This window comes from Citrus sinensis, chromosome 2, assembly GCF_022201045.2.
Source record: "Citrus sinensis cultivar Valencia sweet orange chromosome 2, DVS_A1.0, whole genome shotgun sequence".
In the NCBI taxonomy this organism is placed as follows: domain Eukaryota; kingdom Viridiplantae; phylum Streptophyta; class Magnoliopsida; order Sapindales; family Rutaceae; genus Citrus; species Citrus sinensis.
This window is the reverse complement of record NC_068557.1, coordinates 26,365,979-26,380,070: the sequence shown is the minus strand read 5'-3', so window position 1 is coordinate 26,380,070 and position 14,092 is coordinate 26,365,979. Positions and strand designations below refer to the sequence as shown.

Genomic DNA, 14,092 nt, shown 5'->3' with positions numbered 1-14,092 from the left:
ATAATACCAATTGGCAAAATGAGAGTTTGTATAAACACTAGCATGGTATTTGGACCGTTCATTAATAATAGCTACTGTAAAACTACTATGTATAGTAGTAAGGGAATAAAAAGTCAGTAATTACCCGGCACATTCCGTATTCCAATTTCATAAGCTTGCCCCATTATTCCCTTCTTTTAATTTTAATCAGAAATAGCCATATTTTCTGGAGATGGACAAGAATCATTAATAAGGGATGGCCACCCATGACATTAAAAACGATACACTGTCGTTTCCGTTGGTGCAGATCGTCAATGTGTTAAGAAATAATTTTTTAAATTGCCAAAGCAAGTAGAAGTAGAAGCAAAGATATTTCTTTTTTATTTACCAAGGGTACAGACAGTATTATTTCATATAGTTAGGTTGGGAACCATCAGAATACTCAAAGAAAAAAGACACGAGGAACGATACGGAATCTTTACATTTTTAATAAGCAAGTCATTGCAACTTGTAACAAACAGCCAAAATCAATCGGCTGCTAGACGAAGTGACCTATTTTGGCTCAATATTCAACATCAAAGTCAACACTAAGCAAGATGCCAAGAAACTAAGTGAGAACCATAATTGATGATAAGGGCTATTAAAAAGAGGCTCACGCGTCGTCAGAAATCAATTTCCTACAACTAAGAAACTATAGTTTATATCACTACAAGTTGGGGATTGAAGAGAATTCAGCAGATGGGTTCCACGGGAGAGCAGGGTGCTGAGGTTCAACAAAGGAGTTATTGGAGATGGAGCAAACAAGATTTCTTACCAGAAGAATCCTTCCAGAGCTGGGGTAACTACAAACATGCACTCTCCCAGACACATTTTCGTTTCATGGACCGTCTCATCAGCCGATCACACGATGGAAATGAGATTTGTGAACTTCGGAAACAGAGTGAGAATGACATGAAACGTTGTCTCACCTGGTGGGATCTCACCTGGTTTGGATTTGGTGCGGTCATTGGAGCTGGTATCTTTGTGCTCACTGGCCAAGAAGCTCACAAACATGCTGGACCAGCTATTGTCTTATCTTATGTTGCTTCAGGTGTTTCGGCAATGCTCTCCGTCTTCTGCTACACAGAATTTGCTATAGAAATTCCAGTCGCAGGAGGGTCATTTGCTTACCTAAGGATTGAATTGGGAGATTTTGCAGCATTCATCACAGCTGGAAACATACTTCTTGAAAGCATTGTAGGAGGTGCAGCAGTTGCCCGAGCGTGGACTTCTTACTTCACAACTCTATTGAATCGGGAACCCAACTCGTTACGCATCCACACAAATCTCAGAGAAGGATATAATCTCCTGGACCCAATAGCCGTTGCAGTTCTAGCAACTGCTGCAACAATTGCATCGATCAGTACAAGGAAAACTTCAGTATTGAATTGGATAGCATCTGCAATTAACACCGTAGTAATTTTGTTTGTGATAATTGCAGGGTTTGCTCATGCCGATGCTTCAAATCTGAAACCATTTTTGCCTTTTGGGTCGGAGGGAATCTTCAAAGCAGCAGCTGTTGTTTACTTTGCCTATGGAGGATTTGACAATATTGCCACCATGGCAGAAGAAACTAAAAATCCATCAAGAGACATACCAATTGGACTGCTTGGATCAATGTCTATGATCACCATAATATATTGCTTAATGGCACTTTCACTATGCGTGATGCAGCCGTACACAGATATAGATCCAAATGCAGCCTATTCTGTTGCGTTTCAGAGAGTGGGGATGAAGTGGGCAAAATACTTGGTAGCCCTTGGCGCCCTTAAAGGAATGACCACTGTTCTCCTGGTAGGAGCTCTTGGAAACGCCCGGTACACCACTCATATTGCACGAGCCCATATGATCCCACCATGGTTTGCTCTTGTTCATCCAAAGACCGGAACACCAATAAATGCCAACCTTCTGATTGTCCTTGCAAGTGCTCTCATTGCTTTATTTTCAGGCTTAGATATACTGTCAGCCTTGTTATCACTAAGCACACTCTTCGTCTTCATGATGATGGCTGTCGCGCTTCTTGTGAGGAGATACTATGTGCGAGAAATAACACCAAGAAAAAACCTCTTGATGCTTGTAATCTTCCTCCTGATCATTATTGCTTCCTCAGCAGGAATATCAGCTTACTGGGGGTTAAAGCCCAATGGTTGGGTTGGATATGTTATCACCGTTCCTCTTTGGTTCTTGGGAACTTTGGGGATATCAGTGCTTCTGCCTCAGCAGAGAACCCCAAAAACATGGGGAGTTCCTCTAGTTCCATGGCTTCCATCCTTGTCAATTGCAACAAATATCTTTCTCATGGGATCTCTGGGCTATCAAGCTTTTGTAAGATTTGGAATCTGCACTCTTGTAATGCTGGTTTACTATTTTTTCTTTGGCCTCCATGCAACATATGATATGGCTCATCAGCAACACGGGCCAGGACCACTGAAAGATAATGATGAGGACACAATAGGGAAAGCAGAACCTTGACCGTCTGGTTGATATTGTTTTTGAATTAGTATTTTTTAAACATAAAAATGGGAATGAAAATAGTATTTTGTAATTTATGTATTTCGAATTTAAGTATGTGTTGGTATCAATTTCTGTATCCTAAATTTTAAAATTAAAAATAGTAATATGTGTTCAATAGACACAATTAAGAAGGATAAAAACAGTAGATATGTGTTTGATAGTATTATTTTAAAAAATAATTTTACTAAATATTTAAATCATATTTATAATTAAAAAATAATTATTTTAAATAATACATACACAAACATACCATAAATAATTTAGTATTAAAATTAATAAAAAAAGTTTTATATTGTCATTATTTTTACACTATGATTAAAATATATATTACAACACATGATTTAACACAAATAATTATCAACAATTACTTTTAGAGTTTGCTGCAAGGGAGATGACACTTTAATAGCTCTTAAACCATCAAATCCGCTGCGTACTCTTTGAGACTTTTTCACTCTTTCATTAGCACAATTCACTACTGACAGGGAAGTTCATATTTAGTTAGCCAATTTTTTAGTTCATCTGTGTTGTAACATTGACTACTTATATCATATGCTTAAAGGAATGTCATGAATATTGCTTTGATATTGATTTTCATTTGCTTTGACCAAGAAATAATTATATCGAGAGTATAAAAATTACAACCAGTATTATCACAATTGGCCAAACATATCTTATAAGGGTGATTCCAGTAACTATATCAAACTCTACACCAGAAGGTTAATGATTCAATTAAACCCATGAAATTTAATCATTTCTCAATAATCTACACTGGTGTTACGTTTTTAGCTTTTTATCTAATTCCCAAAACTTTTAACATTTATCTTTTGATGTATTGAAAATATTTGAAAAACTTTCAAAATTTTGCAGGACCGTGAAAGTTTTGCCCTCTGCTGTGTAGACAAGCCCATCGTGAGAATGGTAAACTTTGTTGGTAGTATGGTTATTAATCTTCAATCCTTCATGTATGTATATGCAAAGTCTTTTATCCTCTGCTTGAGGTGCTGCAATATAGGAATATGCACATATAAATCAGACCAGAAAATAGAAATTGAATGTGAAGTTTAAGGTTGAGAGTATTTCGATGAATCACCTTCAACTCCTTATGTGGCATAGCAAATATTTTCTTCAGCCGTTTATGTCTCTGCAGTCAACATCATTATATCGAATGAGAGCACAGAAGTTGGCAATAAGAAATAGATAAAAAGAAAGGCTTGCGAATGCATCAATAAGCAAATTTAATTAAAAAATGCCCTCAACTTGCTTTTAATTTATAATCTTGTCACTCCTACATCAGTGTTTTTAGGTTAGCCATCTATCAAAAACACCCATTCTGACAAGACACGTTCCCTGGAACTATGATAAACCAATGATATTGAAAGGGGAAAAATAAAATGAGGAAATAATGAAAACATGGAGTGAAGCATAAGCAAGGGAACACAGGGGAAGTTCGCACAAAAACCTGAAAGTCCCCATTCCATAATCCATCTTTTTTAATGTAACCAAAAAGATGTAAGAGAACTATAATGGAGATAGCAATTGAAGTTCCAGAAAGCAGATGCAATACCATAATCCTAACTCTAGTGTTCAACCTTGGCTTAAAAAATATCACATTTACTTGCTGGGTAGAAATTGAAGAAAACTCTACTGCAATTTCAGCCATAACTGCCTATACAACCATCCCTTCAATATTTTCACAAATTATTGTACCTTCCCCTCCACAGAGCCTGCAACTGACACACTAGCCAAAGTAATTGTAGGCAGGGCCTTCACATATCATACATTCACAACAATTTGGACTCATGCTTCCTGAATTTGTCCCAAAGAGAAATGAAATCACAGCAAATAAAGAAAAGAACAAAAAAAATCAATTAACAATCATATGAAGCCCCGAAAAAACAAAATTAAGTGACAAATCATATGAACAAAACACAGAAAAACAAAATCAATTAACAATCATATGAACAAAATAGATGCAGCAAAATTTACCCAAATAAACGTAGCAGCAGCACCACCACCACCACCAGCTGAATCAGAGCAGAGACGCAGCAGCACCACCAGACGGAGCCGAGACGCAGCAGCAGCAGCACACGGAGCCAAGACAGAGCAGCAGCTTTCTCTCTCAATGCAGCAGCGGCTGCTGCATTGATGCTTTCTCTCTCAATGCAGCAGCCACTTATGCTTGAAAAACTGCGACGGAGAGAGAGCTGTGTGACGGTCAATTGTGGATGAAGAAGAAGAGTATTCATGGAGAGAGAGAGCTATGAATTTAGATCTGGATCATGAAAGGGCGGTTGAAGAAGAAGAAAATTTTATTTTATAATTTATTTTGTAATATGATTTGTGATTCATTGAGAACGTGCTTAGCACGTTCTCAGTCTTATAACTAAAAATTAAAATCTGAATTATTTGTTTTATAATTTGTTTTTTGAATCCAATTCACGGAGCATGTATTACATCTATATTCCCAAAACAAAAATGAAAATAAGCTTCTGAAAACAGTGCCAAACAGGCCCTAAGATTCTTGTACTCAACACCTTCAATCTCTTATCATTCTCACAAATGCTTATATGCTTTTGGTCATATGTGCTTATATTATCTGCAAGGTACTGGTACCAGTATCCTGGCAGTACAGCTTACCATTTCAATTAAGATAATAACTACGAAAAATAGTCTACTTTAAGTGCAGTGAAAGAAACAATCATGAATTAATATTAGATGCCATTCTCAAGTTGACTTTATAATGATCATAAAATTATGCCTTACCAATATAACAACCAAGAATACAGATATAGCAGCCAAATACAATTGGGAAGGGACATATAGAACCCTCGAGTTCGGCGATAGAGACAATTAAGTCCTAATAAGATAGAAAATACCCAACCAAACGTCCTCACAGTTGATACATCTCTAAAACATTTATTTTAATTGTTTTCACACCAAAGTTCGCAATATCATGCACAATTTCATGTAACTATGAAGACTTTAGAGATATGATTATGAAGACTTTATGATTATCATTACATCTAGTACAATCAGAATGATATCATTGACCCATAAACATATGCTTTCACAGGCTTCCTATTACCTGCATCTGGCATTCAAACACAGGTTAAATTGTCTACAAATTCAACTAAGTTTACCGAGTAAATTCATCATTTAATTGTTTTTGTTAACCAAAGAAGTTAACTCCTTTAGCAATCAACTGTGTCAAAGGATTTGGATGACAGGAATTGGAAAATAAGGATTTGAATTGGTGGTTTTTTGAAACTTCTAGTTTTTCTTACCTTTTAACAAACAAAAAGAGTGTGAAAAAGTTGTTTTTGCGGAGGGAAACATTCTCGTTGACTTGGCAGAAACATTCTTGTTAATTTACAATGAATTTTTCATGTCATATATCCCACACAAATGAGAATAGCTTTTGAGGACTAAGCTAATAGTGTTACAGATGCAAAAGAGAGAGATAGCAGAAATGCATATACATTTTCTTAATCAAGTCAAAGATTCCAGACAATATAATTAAAAGAATGTGATGACAAATGTTCACAGGCATAAGGGCATTTGCATCTCGTACCGGTTCACCAATCTTGACTTGTATGTTATTGAACGGCAACACTGCAATACGTACTGCCCAAATAAATTTCTCAGGATCAAGAACAAGGGACTTTGTTTTGAGAGGAACACCAAGTGCTGAGTAACATTAAAAAGACAAGAGGTTCCGTCATTTATATAGAAGTTATGGGATATGATCATAATAATAAATATAGACCTAATTTTGAGGAAACAATAGCAATCTATCAATGGATGAATACAAGTAAGAGTCAGTTTACATTAATTACAACTTCCTGTACCAAGGATTCACACACCAATGTTGCAAGAAGCAAGCAAGTGCACTCATCTGCACTAGGTAAGCAATCACCATTTAAACATCAAAACCTTGTGGTTCCAATCAAATGCATACTTAAAGTCTAAGGTCCCAACCTGTCTGCCACAGCAGATAATGATCATAATTGTAAATTTACATATGAAAAAAAATGCATTGAACCCCATCCCTAAAGTTCCAAAATCAGCAAAATAGAAGATACTAACGGAATACACAACAGTGAATAAACACAAGCTTAAATAAAAACATATAACAAATAACATTGACAGCTTATCTCTGCTATTACTTTTTCACATAAACAGACTATGCAATTTCAATTTGAAGGGTTTAAGGACAGTAGGTATGACAGAAGATAAATAGAATGAGGAGCAAGAGTGAAACGTAACCAAACATTTAAAGCAAAACAAAAAGAAACATCATACCCTAATCAGCCATACAAGTTGCTCCAACACTTGTTAATGGCTGCTTGAATCCTTTTAGGTCTGCAAAGTTCTTGAACAACTCTTTCCCAAGTAGAGGTTTGAGGGGACAAAAACTTTTGCAGCATCACTTCTACAATCTTGAAACCACCCGAAGTTCGCTGTCGCTTAAATAGTCGGATTGCAAGTTCATTCAAAAAATCTGTTCCATCTTGAGGTGCTTCAAGCTTCTCTTTTAAGGCTGTCAAAAATATATTGCATGTAACCAAGTCAGGATCACAGCCCCGATCCATCATGCTATTTAAGAGATCAATGGAATGAGAGATGTTGCTTTGCTTGCACAAAGCATTCAACAGTATGTTATAAGTGAAAACATCAGGCTGAGACTTTGGCTCTAGGCAAAGCATCTCATTGAAAAGTTTCAAAGCTTCTTCTACCGACCCAGCATTGCAGAGGCCGTGAATCATTGAACTATAAGCCACAACATCAGGTTTACATCCTCTGCTCAGCATTTGCGTCCACACCATCCTAGCCTCTCGGAGCTTCCCATCCTCACAAAGACCATGAATAAGCACACTGTAGCAAACCTCGTTGTATACACAGTTATTCTTTGCCATGTCTTTCCAAATTTCAACCGCCTTATGACCTTTACCGCTCTCAAAGAAACCTTTCATCAAGGAGCTATAAGTAAAAGCATTGGCTGCACAACCGTTATTTATCATTTCAAAGAGAATTTCCTCAGCTTCATCTGGCTTGCCCACTCGACACAACCCGTCTATAAGAGCACTGTAAACCACAGTGTTTGGCTTACAACCTTTTTCCATCATTTGCTTCCACAGTTTCATTGCATCTTCAGCCTTCCCCTCCTTAAATAACCCACTAATAAGAGTTGAATAAATGTACTCATTCACATGGAATTTTCTTTCCTCCATAGACATCAACACACGAGCCCCATCAACAGCTCTACCTAGCTTCACTAACCCATTAATGATTGTCCCATATGTAACCTCATTAGGCATGCATTTACTTGCTACCATCCGATCCAGGAGACTGACCGCCTTATCCAAATTCCCTTTAAGACACAAACCATGAATGAGCGTGTTATATGTAACCTCATTAGGTAAACACCCTTTAAGAAACATATTGTCCACAAGCTTGGCCGCCCGTCCCAGTTTGCCATTCTTGCACAACCCATTAATCAAAACATTAAATGTAACTGGAGTCGGAAAACAACCATCAACTTGCATTTCATCTAATAGCAAAACTGCCTCATCAAGTCTGTTTTCTTTGCACAATCCATCCATCAACGTACAGTAAGTATAAATATCTGGTTCACAATTCCTTACTGGCATCTCTCTAAACAACTGAATTGCATTATCAACCAAACCCAATCTACACACTGTCTTGATAACCAAATTGAAAGTCAACGTATTCGGCAAGATATTCATGTGTTTGGCATTAACAATATGATTATAAAACTCTAGAGCTCGATGATATAGACCCTCTTGTATGATAACATTAAGAACCGAATTAAACGACTTAACAGTTCTTTTACAATGAAACTCATCAACCATTGTATGAAACAAACGAATAGCTTCCTCGAGTAAATGGGCTTTACCATAAGCCTTAAATATAAAAATAAAACTCTTCTCTAAAACCACCCTCTTTTCGCGCCTCATTCGATACAGAACCATCTCCAAAGACTTGAAATCACCAGAATTCGCATAGTGTTGAATGAGTGAATAAAATGTTGAATCACCTAGCTGGTAAGAACCCAGTTTTGGAGTGGAGTTAAATATTTCATCCGAGAATGGTTGCTCTGATTTGGCGTTGCCTTGGGGTTCAGTTTCCATTTGTTTATTTGATGAAACTGCACTGCGAACAGAAAAGAATCGATGAGAACGCTCACTTGGGATTGTTGTTAAAGAGAGTGTCTTCATCTTCATGGCCGAGTTGGTGATGGTGAGAAGGGTTTTTGTGTGAGGAAGCGACCATTTGCGCATGGGTTCAACAGGGTTTCTGTTTTCTCAGGTTTCAAAGAGGAATTCGAGAACTCGACAAACGAAAAGCGTCTTTAATGGGTTTTGTTTTGTCACCTTGGATGGAAGTTGGGCGATAGAGACTCTTTCTTTTCTTTCAGAAATTCGATTATGCCCCGCTACGTTTGCAGTTTGCTCATATTAAGCCAAAAGGCACAAGAATTGAGGAATAATACTATCAGAAAAATATTACATTACCAATAATCCAGTAAATATTACATCAGTTCACTTAAATATTACATTACATTACCAGAAAAATACTATCAGAAAAATATTACATTACCGATAATCCAGTATACCATATACAGACAAATACTATCAGAAAAATAATTGAGGAAAAAGTGTTGTAAATCTTAATCCATAATTGCTATCGGATGAAAATGATAGTGAGGTAAAGTGTGAATATTTAGCTACCGTTTTAATTGCTATCCATGTTTGACAATCAGTTTGAAAGTTTAAGTTGAAGCAAAAAAGTCCTAAGAGTATCACCAAAAGTCTCTTTAAATAAGATTTTATTACTTATTTTAAGAACCACATCAATATTTAAAGTTCTAAAAAACACTCTAATTAAAATTCTTTAAATAAGAAATTATTCTCTCTCTTCAAATTTGGAGAGTTGATTTGTCTATTTTTAATTTATATTTTATTATTTTTTATTAAAGAAAGAAAGAGAGAGAATTATTTTAATTGCTATTGACTTTTTTCTTAAAAAAGATAATTATTTGATTAAAATAATATTAATTTATTTTTAGGGTGGGGCTATTTGAACCCACTAATTTACTCAATAAACTCACTTTTAAAAATAATTTTTTTATCATTAAAATACCCCTAAATTAAATTACAGTTATGGACACTATAATATAATTAAAAAAAAAACAGAATTTTTACTCTTTAAACCCATATTTATATTCAACATAGTTTTATAGAACCCTAATCAAATTTTCATTAAACCCTAATCAATCAAGAGGTGAGATTCTTCTCTCAAGCCATATATATTGTTAAATAGGCACATGTGAGTTGATTCAGAGTAACAAAATTAATTGTTATTGATTTGATGGATATTGATTTTATGGAGGATTAATTGTTTAATTGTTATGATTCGTTTGGGAATGACCCCTCACTCAAAATTGTTTAATTAATATTGATGATTAAATTTTCAATTAATAATCAATTATTGTTTTTTCCCAAATTCTGAAAAAATTATTTTTTCTCAAATTCCTCATATTAGATTTTCATACTATCATACAAGATTTTTCTCACCACTATAATATAACTCAAAAAAATAATTTCATGATGACAACTATTTTCTCCATTTAGATTGTTTTGATTCATTTGTCCTTGAACGAGGGCCATTCACTCAAAATTGATTATTAAATTTCCAATTAATAATCAATTTCCAATCTAATGGGTTTATAAATGAATATTATGGGTTTAATGAGTAAAATCACTATTATTATAAAAATTGGGTTTAGAAAGGGCATATTAGGTATTTTAGTGGGTTTACTGAGTAAAATTTAAAATTTTAAAATTTAAAGATTGGTTTGTTTAGTAAATAGGTTTATTGAGTAAATTGGTGGGTTCAAATAGCCCCACCCTTATTTTTATTTGAAGAGTATTTTAGAGAATATCATATTTTTTCACCCTTCTATTTGCCACATAGGTAAGCAAATAAATATTTGAAGAGTAAAATTTATAAAGGTTTTTTAAGATACTCTAACATATCTTATTAGGCGTATATCTTTTCTACTGTTCCACGTATAATGGTGATCTTTTATGAAAGTTTGAAAACCGTGTCATGCGTAGAGGTTGCTGTAAGCCGATCAAAATAAAACCGAACCTTGCCATGGTCTAGCAAGCAAGCGGTTTCTTATTGCATTAGACTTTGATACACAACAGAGTTTTATTTATTGCCCCAACAAATATTCTGTAGAGTTCAAGCTGCTGCTTCAGCTGCAGAAGTGACCTTCTTCAGAACAAAAACAGGATCCCCAAGTTTAAGCACCTTTCCGTTTCCTTCAGTAAGGTTATCCTTGCACACCATGTTCTGCCCAAAGTATATCTGCAAGATAATATGTTTCCATTTGTTATGCTTTTATCATCAAATGCCAGACTTATAAATCTTGGATTAAAAATTCACCTTTCCCCGCTGTTTTCGACCTGGACGCAAAACTTTATCTGATCTAATCTGCTTTAGAGTCTCATTTGGTTCAGGACCGGCATCGCCAGTGTCTTGATTGATTGTTGGAATCTGGAAAACAATCTCTGCAATGTTAAAAACATAACAAATGGAGGCATAGCTTCGAATATTTCTTACCAAATGTATAACAGTACTCACCAACAAAAGTGACCAACAAAATGATTGAATGGAAATTTAGAACAAAAGATGCAGAAATGAAGAAAGATAGCCTTTTACCTTACAGCGGGAGCACAGCTTAACACCTTGAAACGTGAACTTGTTTATTCGGACCTCGGTCCATGTGTCCTCAGAAAACGGTTCACAACCATCAACAAGGATGCTGCCAAATCCCAATATAAATAAGAAATCCATACACCAAACGCATGAGGAAAATAATGTGGTTAACAAAGGAGAGGGGGAAGAAAAGAACTAATGCCGTAAAAAATATCAAGACAGAAACTGTCAGGATATGAGGCAATAATTAGTATGGGTTCCTCCACAAGACCAAAACATAATTCCAACAATGAACAATGTAAAGAAGATGCTATTTTATAAAAGAAATTTGTATGCTGTCCGATAATAGACAGATATTGCATGATTCTGATTTTTGAATTATACTTGGGCCGAAAACGGTTAATTGGAACAGGCTCCTTGAGAAGCTTATTTAGTGCGTCCAAAGATCCCTGCAAAAGATATTTTTATAAGCTTACAGTTTGAGATTTCATGTCATAGGAAAAATGATGCACATTACAGGTTCATAATGGCGAATTACCTGAGACAACAACATAAATGGATACCCATCAGAAAACATTGTTATCTGTCCAGCAGCATATTCAGGATCCACAGGTCTAGTTTCTGATTCTGCACCAGCAAATAACGCAGCCAGATTATCAACCACCTAACTTAGATTGTGAATATATAACACAACCTAAATTCATTCAGACAAAAAATGGGTCATGCCCATGTGGCCCCTGTGATACAAATAATTTTGCTACAGCATTTCCTACCTAAAGCATTCCCCTTTTAACTCTTGTTACTGGTTAGTGCAATCAATGTCCTATTCTTAAGGAAGTACCAAATCAGACCCAACCTGCATTATAACGGACTAGCCGACTAGATTTCCCAAGGTAATTCGTAAACCAATTTGAGGCTTCAGCTCCCTCATCCAAAGCAGAGCCAGACCACTCCCATACGGAAACACCATCTGCTATATCACATGGTTTGCTCATTGGAATCTTAAGAGCCTGCATCCCTGGAGCTCTTATCACTGTAAGGGAAAAAGTCAAGTTATGCTTGAATATCAGATAAAAGAACAGGCAAAAACATCCTTCATAAACTATCTGAGAAGAAAAAAGAAGCATATAAACTAATACTAGCTCCACAATAAGAAATATGAGAGAAAAAGTATTCAGTCAGAGATAAATAATATTTTATTATAAATAGATTCAAACCATGAAGATCAAGCTGTATGGGCTGTTACCATATCCATTAATACTAACTTAGTAGCATGGCAAAAATAAGAGACCAATCAAGTGATGGGTACAAAGGCTAAACACATCTTACGATTTTCTTGACTAAAATACTAAGCCTCAGAGAAAAATAAATGAAAATCTAGCATCATTTCAGGGACTATGAGAAAAAAAACTTCAGAATTAGATTAACATGAAGCATTTCAATTATCTGACAGATCAAAGGGAATAAAATTGTATTCCTTTAACATCTAGGCTTGAGCAACTAAATTCTTTTATGCTATAACTTGGTATAATATGTGTTTAAAATATTTTATGAGATTATATAACAACTGTAATTTCAACAAGTTCCGTAGCAAAACAGAAAGCAAGGATTACCCATATATGAACTTCCGGTAGGTTCCCATCCCTCTAAAAATGCCTCATTTGGCAGCTCGATCTGGACCAGAGCAAGCTTTGGCTCGTTTCTCTGAGTATATGCTCTCCCTTTGTTATTTATTACCATCCACTGTCTATCCCATCGAAATCCTGTATATAGCAAACAAACATGTATAAATAGAAACAAATTAAGCTTGCATGTCAAACCTCTAGCCTCAACTTAATCTAATTGTTTGGGAGCTCAGACATCAAAATTTATGCAAGTCTTATCAACATCCACAAAGAACAGCGTGTTGCTGCTGTAGTGATATGAAAAGTCTTTCAACATATGGAGATGTCAAAGAAATCAAATCATCTCAGAGTTGCAAAATTATTACAAGTAATCTATTTTAACAACCGTATTCAGGTTTAGATTTTCAATTAATTTCCAAACCTAATTGCAAAATTGCTCTAGCTTATCAACGACAGAAGGCTAATTAAGACTCATACAAATATTGCATTGAAGAAACTGGTCAAACTTGATAAAATTTAAACCAAGTTAAATCATCTCAGAGAACTAGTATTCATTATAATTATATTTTAATGCACAAATCAATAGACAGTGAGAAAAAGATTCTCTGGGTCAAAACAACAAAATTGCATTAAAAAAAAAATTTAAGAAACGAAAATACAACAATAATATCAGAATGAAACAGTTACAGTTCTTGGATTTAATATACCAGTAGGAGTGAGCGGTGCCTGAGAAACAGAAATGCCCCGACATGATTTAATTGGGTATACAAAGATTGAAGTGACTTTGCCTGCAGCCTCCATTTTCTCACTCACAGTTTTTTCTTTGCTTGTCGACTCAGTTCAGGTTCAGCTACTGCTCATGCTTTCAATAGTTTTTGCATGACTAATATGTATAATACGTGTTATCAAATCGAGGGCAATTACGATTTACGAAGACAAAGGATACAAAAACAAATTATTTACCTTAATTAATTTATCATATATACAGATGTTTTTATTCTATCAGCATCCATCATTTTTCTTTTCGTATATTGTCATTATTCTATGGAGAAGTCTGTTCAAAATTTTGCACCCACGAGTCAGATAAATTTCAGTAGTCAGAGCACCTGACCTAAGATTGGCCCATCTTTTTACTTTGTTTTATTTATATCTAAAGAGGTGTGCGCACAAGCGGATAAGCATAGGAC

The 14,092-nt window shown here is 35.2% G+C and overlaps 3 protein-coding genes across 10 annotated transcripts; 1 reads left to right on the top strand and 2 right to left on the bottom strand.

The window, feature by feature from the left end:
- The first annotated feature begins 485 nt into the window (after nucleotides 1–485).
- Nucleotides 486–2,672, top strand: LOC102608385 (cationic amino acid transporter 5). Its single transcript, XM_006468511.4, has one exon. The coding sequence runs from the start codon at nucleotides 718–720 to the stop codon at nucleotides 2,488–2,490; it is 1,773 nt and encodes a 590-aa protein (XP_006468574.2). The 5' UTR covers nucleotides 486–717; the 3' UTR covers nucleotides 2,491–2,672.
- A 507-nt stretch (nucleotides 2,673–3,179) lies between these two features.
- Nucleotides 3,180–8,926, bottom strand: LOC102608678 (pentatricopeptide repeat-containing protein At4g20090). Of its 8 annotated transcripts, none has more exons than XR_008052331.1 (6): nucleotides 6,835–8,926; nucleotides 6,104–6,219; nucleotides 4,519–4,804; nucleotides 4,240–4,338; nucleotides 3,623–3,671; nucleotides 3,180–3,533 (listed from the first exon to the last, which is right to left on the bottom strand). XR_008052331.1 is itself a non-coding variant. In XM_006468512.4 (2 exons), exon 1 carries the CDS (start codon nucleotides 8,832–8,834, stop codon nucleotides 6,840–6,842), a length of 1,995 nt encoding a protein of 664 aa, XP_006468575.2. In that variant the 5' UTR covers nucleotides 8,835–8,926; the 3' UTR covers nucleotides 5,994–6,219; nucleotides 6,835–6,839. The 8 variants fall into 8 exon arrangements, 1 of the variants encoding a protein (XP_006468575.2); XR_008052330.1 differs by having other exon boundaries at nucleotides 4,519–4,736; XR_001507153.3 differs by having other exon boundaries at nucleotides 4,519–4,719.
- A 1,756-nt stretch (nucleotides 8,927–10,682) lies between these two features.
- LOC102609251 (uncharacterized) lies at nucleotides 10,683–13,921 on the bottom strand. Its single transcript, XM_006468514.4, has 8 exons — nucleotides 13,613–13,921; nucleotides 12,894–13,043; nucleotides 12,137–12,313; nucleotides 11,819–11,907; nucleotides 11,665–11,729; nucleotides 11,284–11,386; nucleotides 11,008–11,118; nucleotides 10,683–10,929 (listed from the first exon to the last, which is right to left on the bottom strand). Exons 1-8 carry the CDS (start codon nucleotides 13,704–13,706, stop codon nucleotides 10,804–10,806), a joined length of 915 nt encoding a protein of 304 aa, XP_006468577.2. The 5' UTR covers nucleotides 13,707–13,921; the 3' UTR covers nucleotides 10,683–10,803.
- Nucleotides 13,922–14,092: the final 171 nt, after the last annotated feature.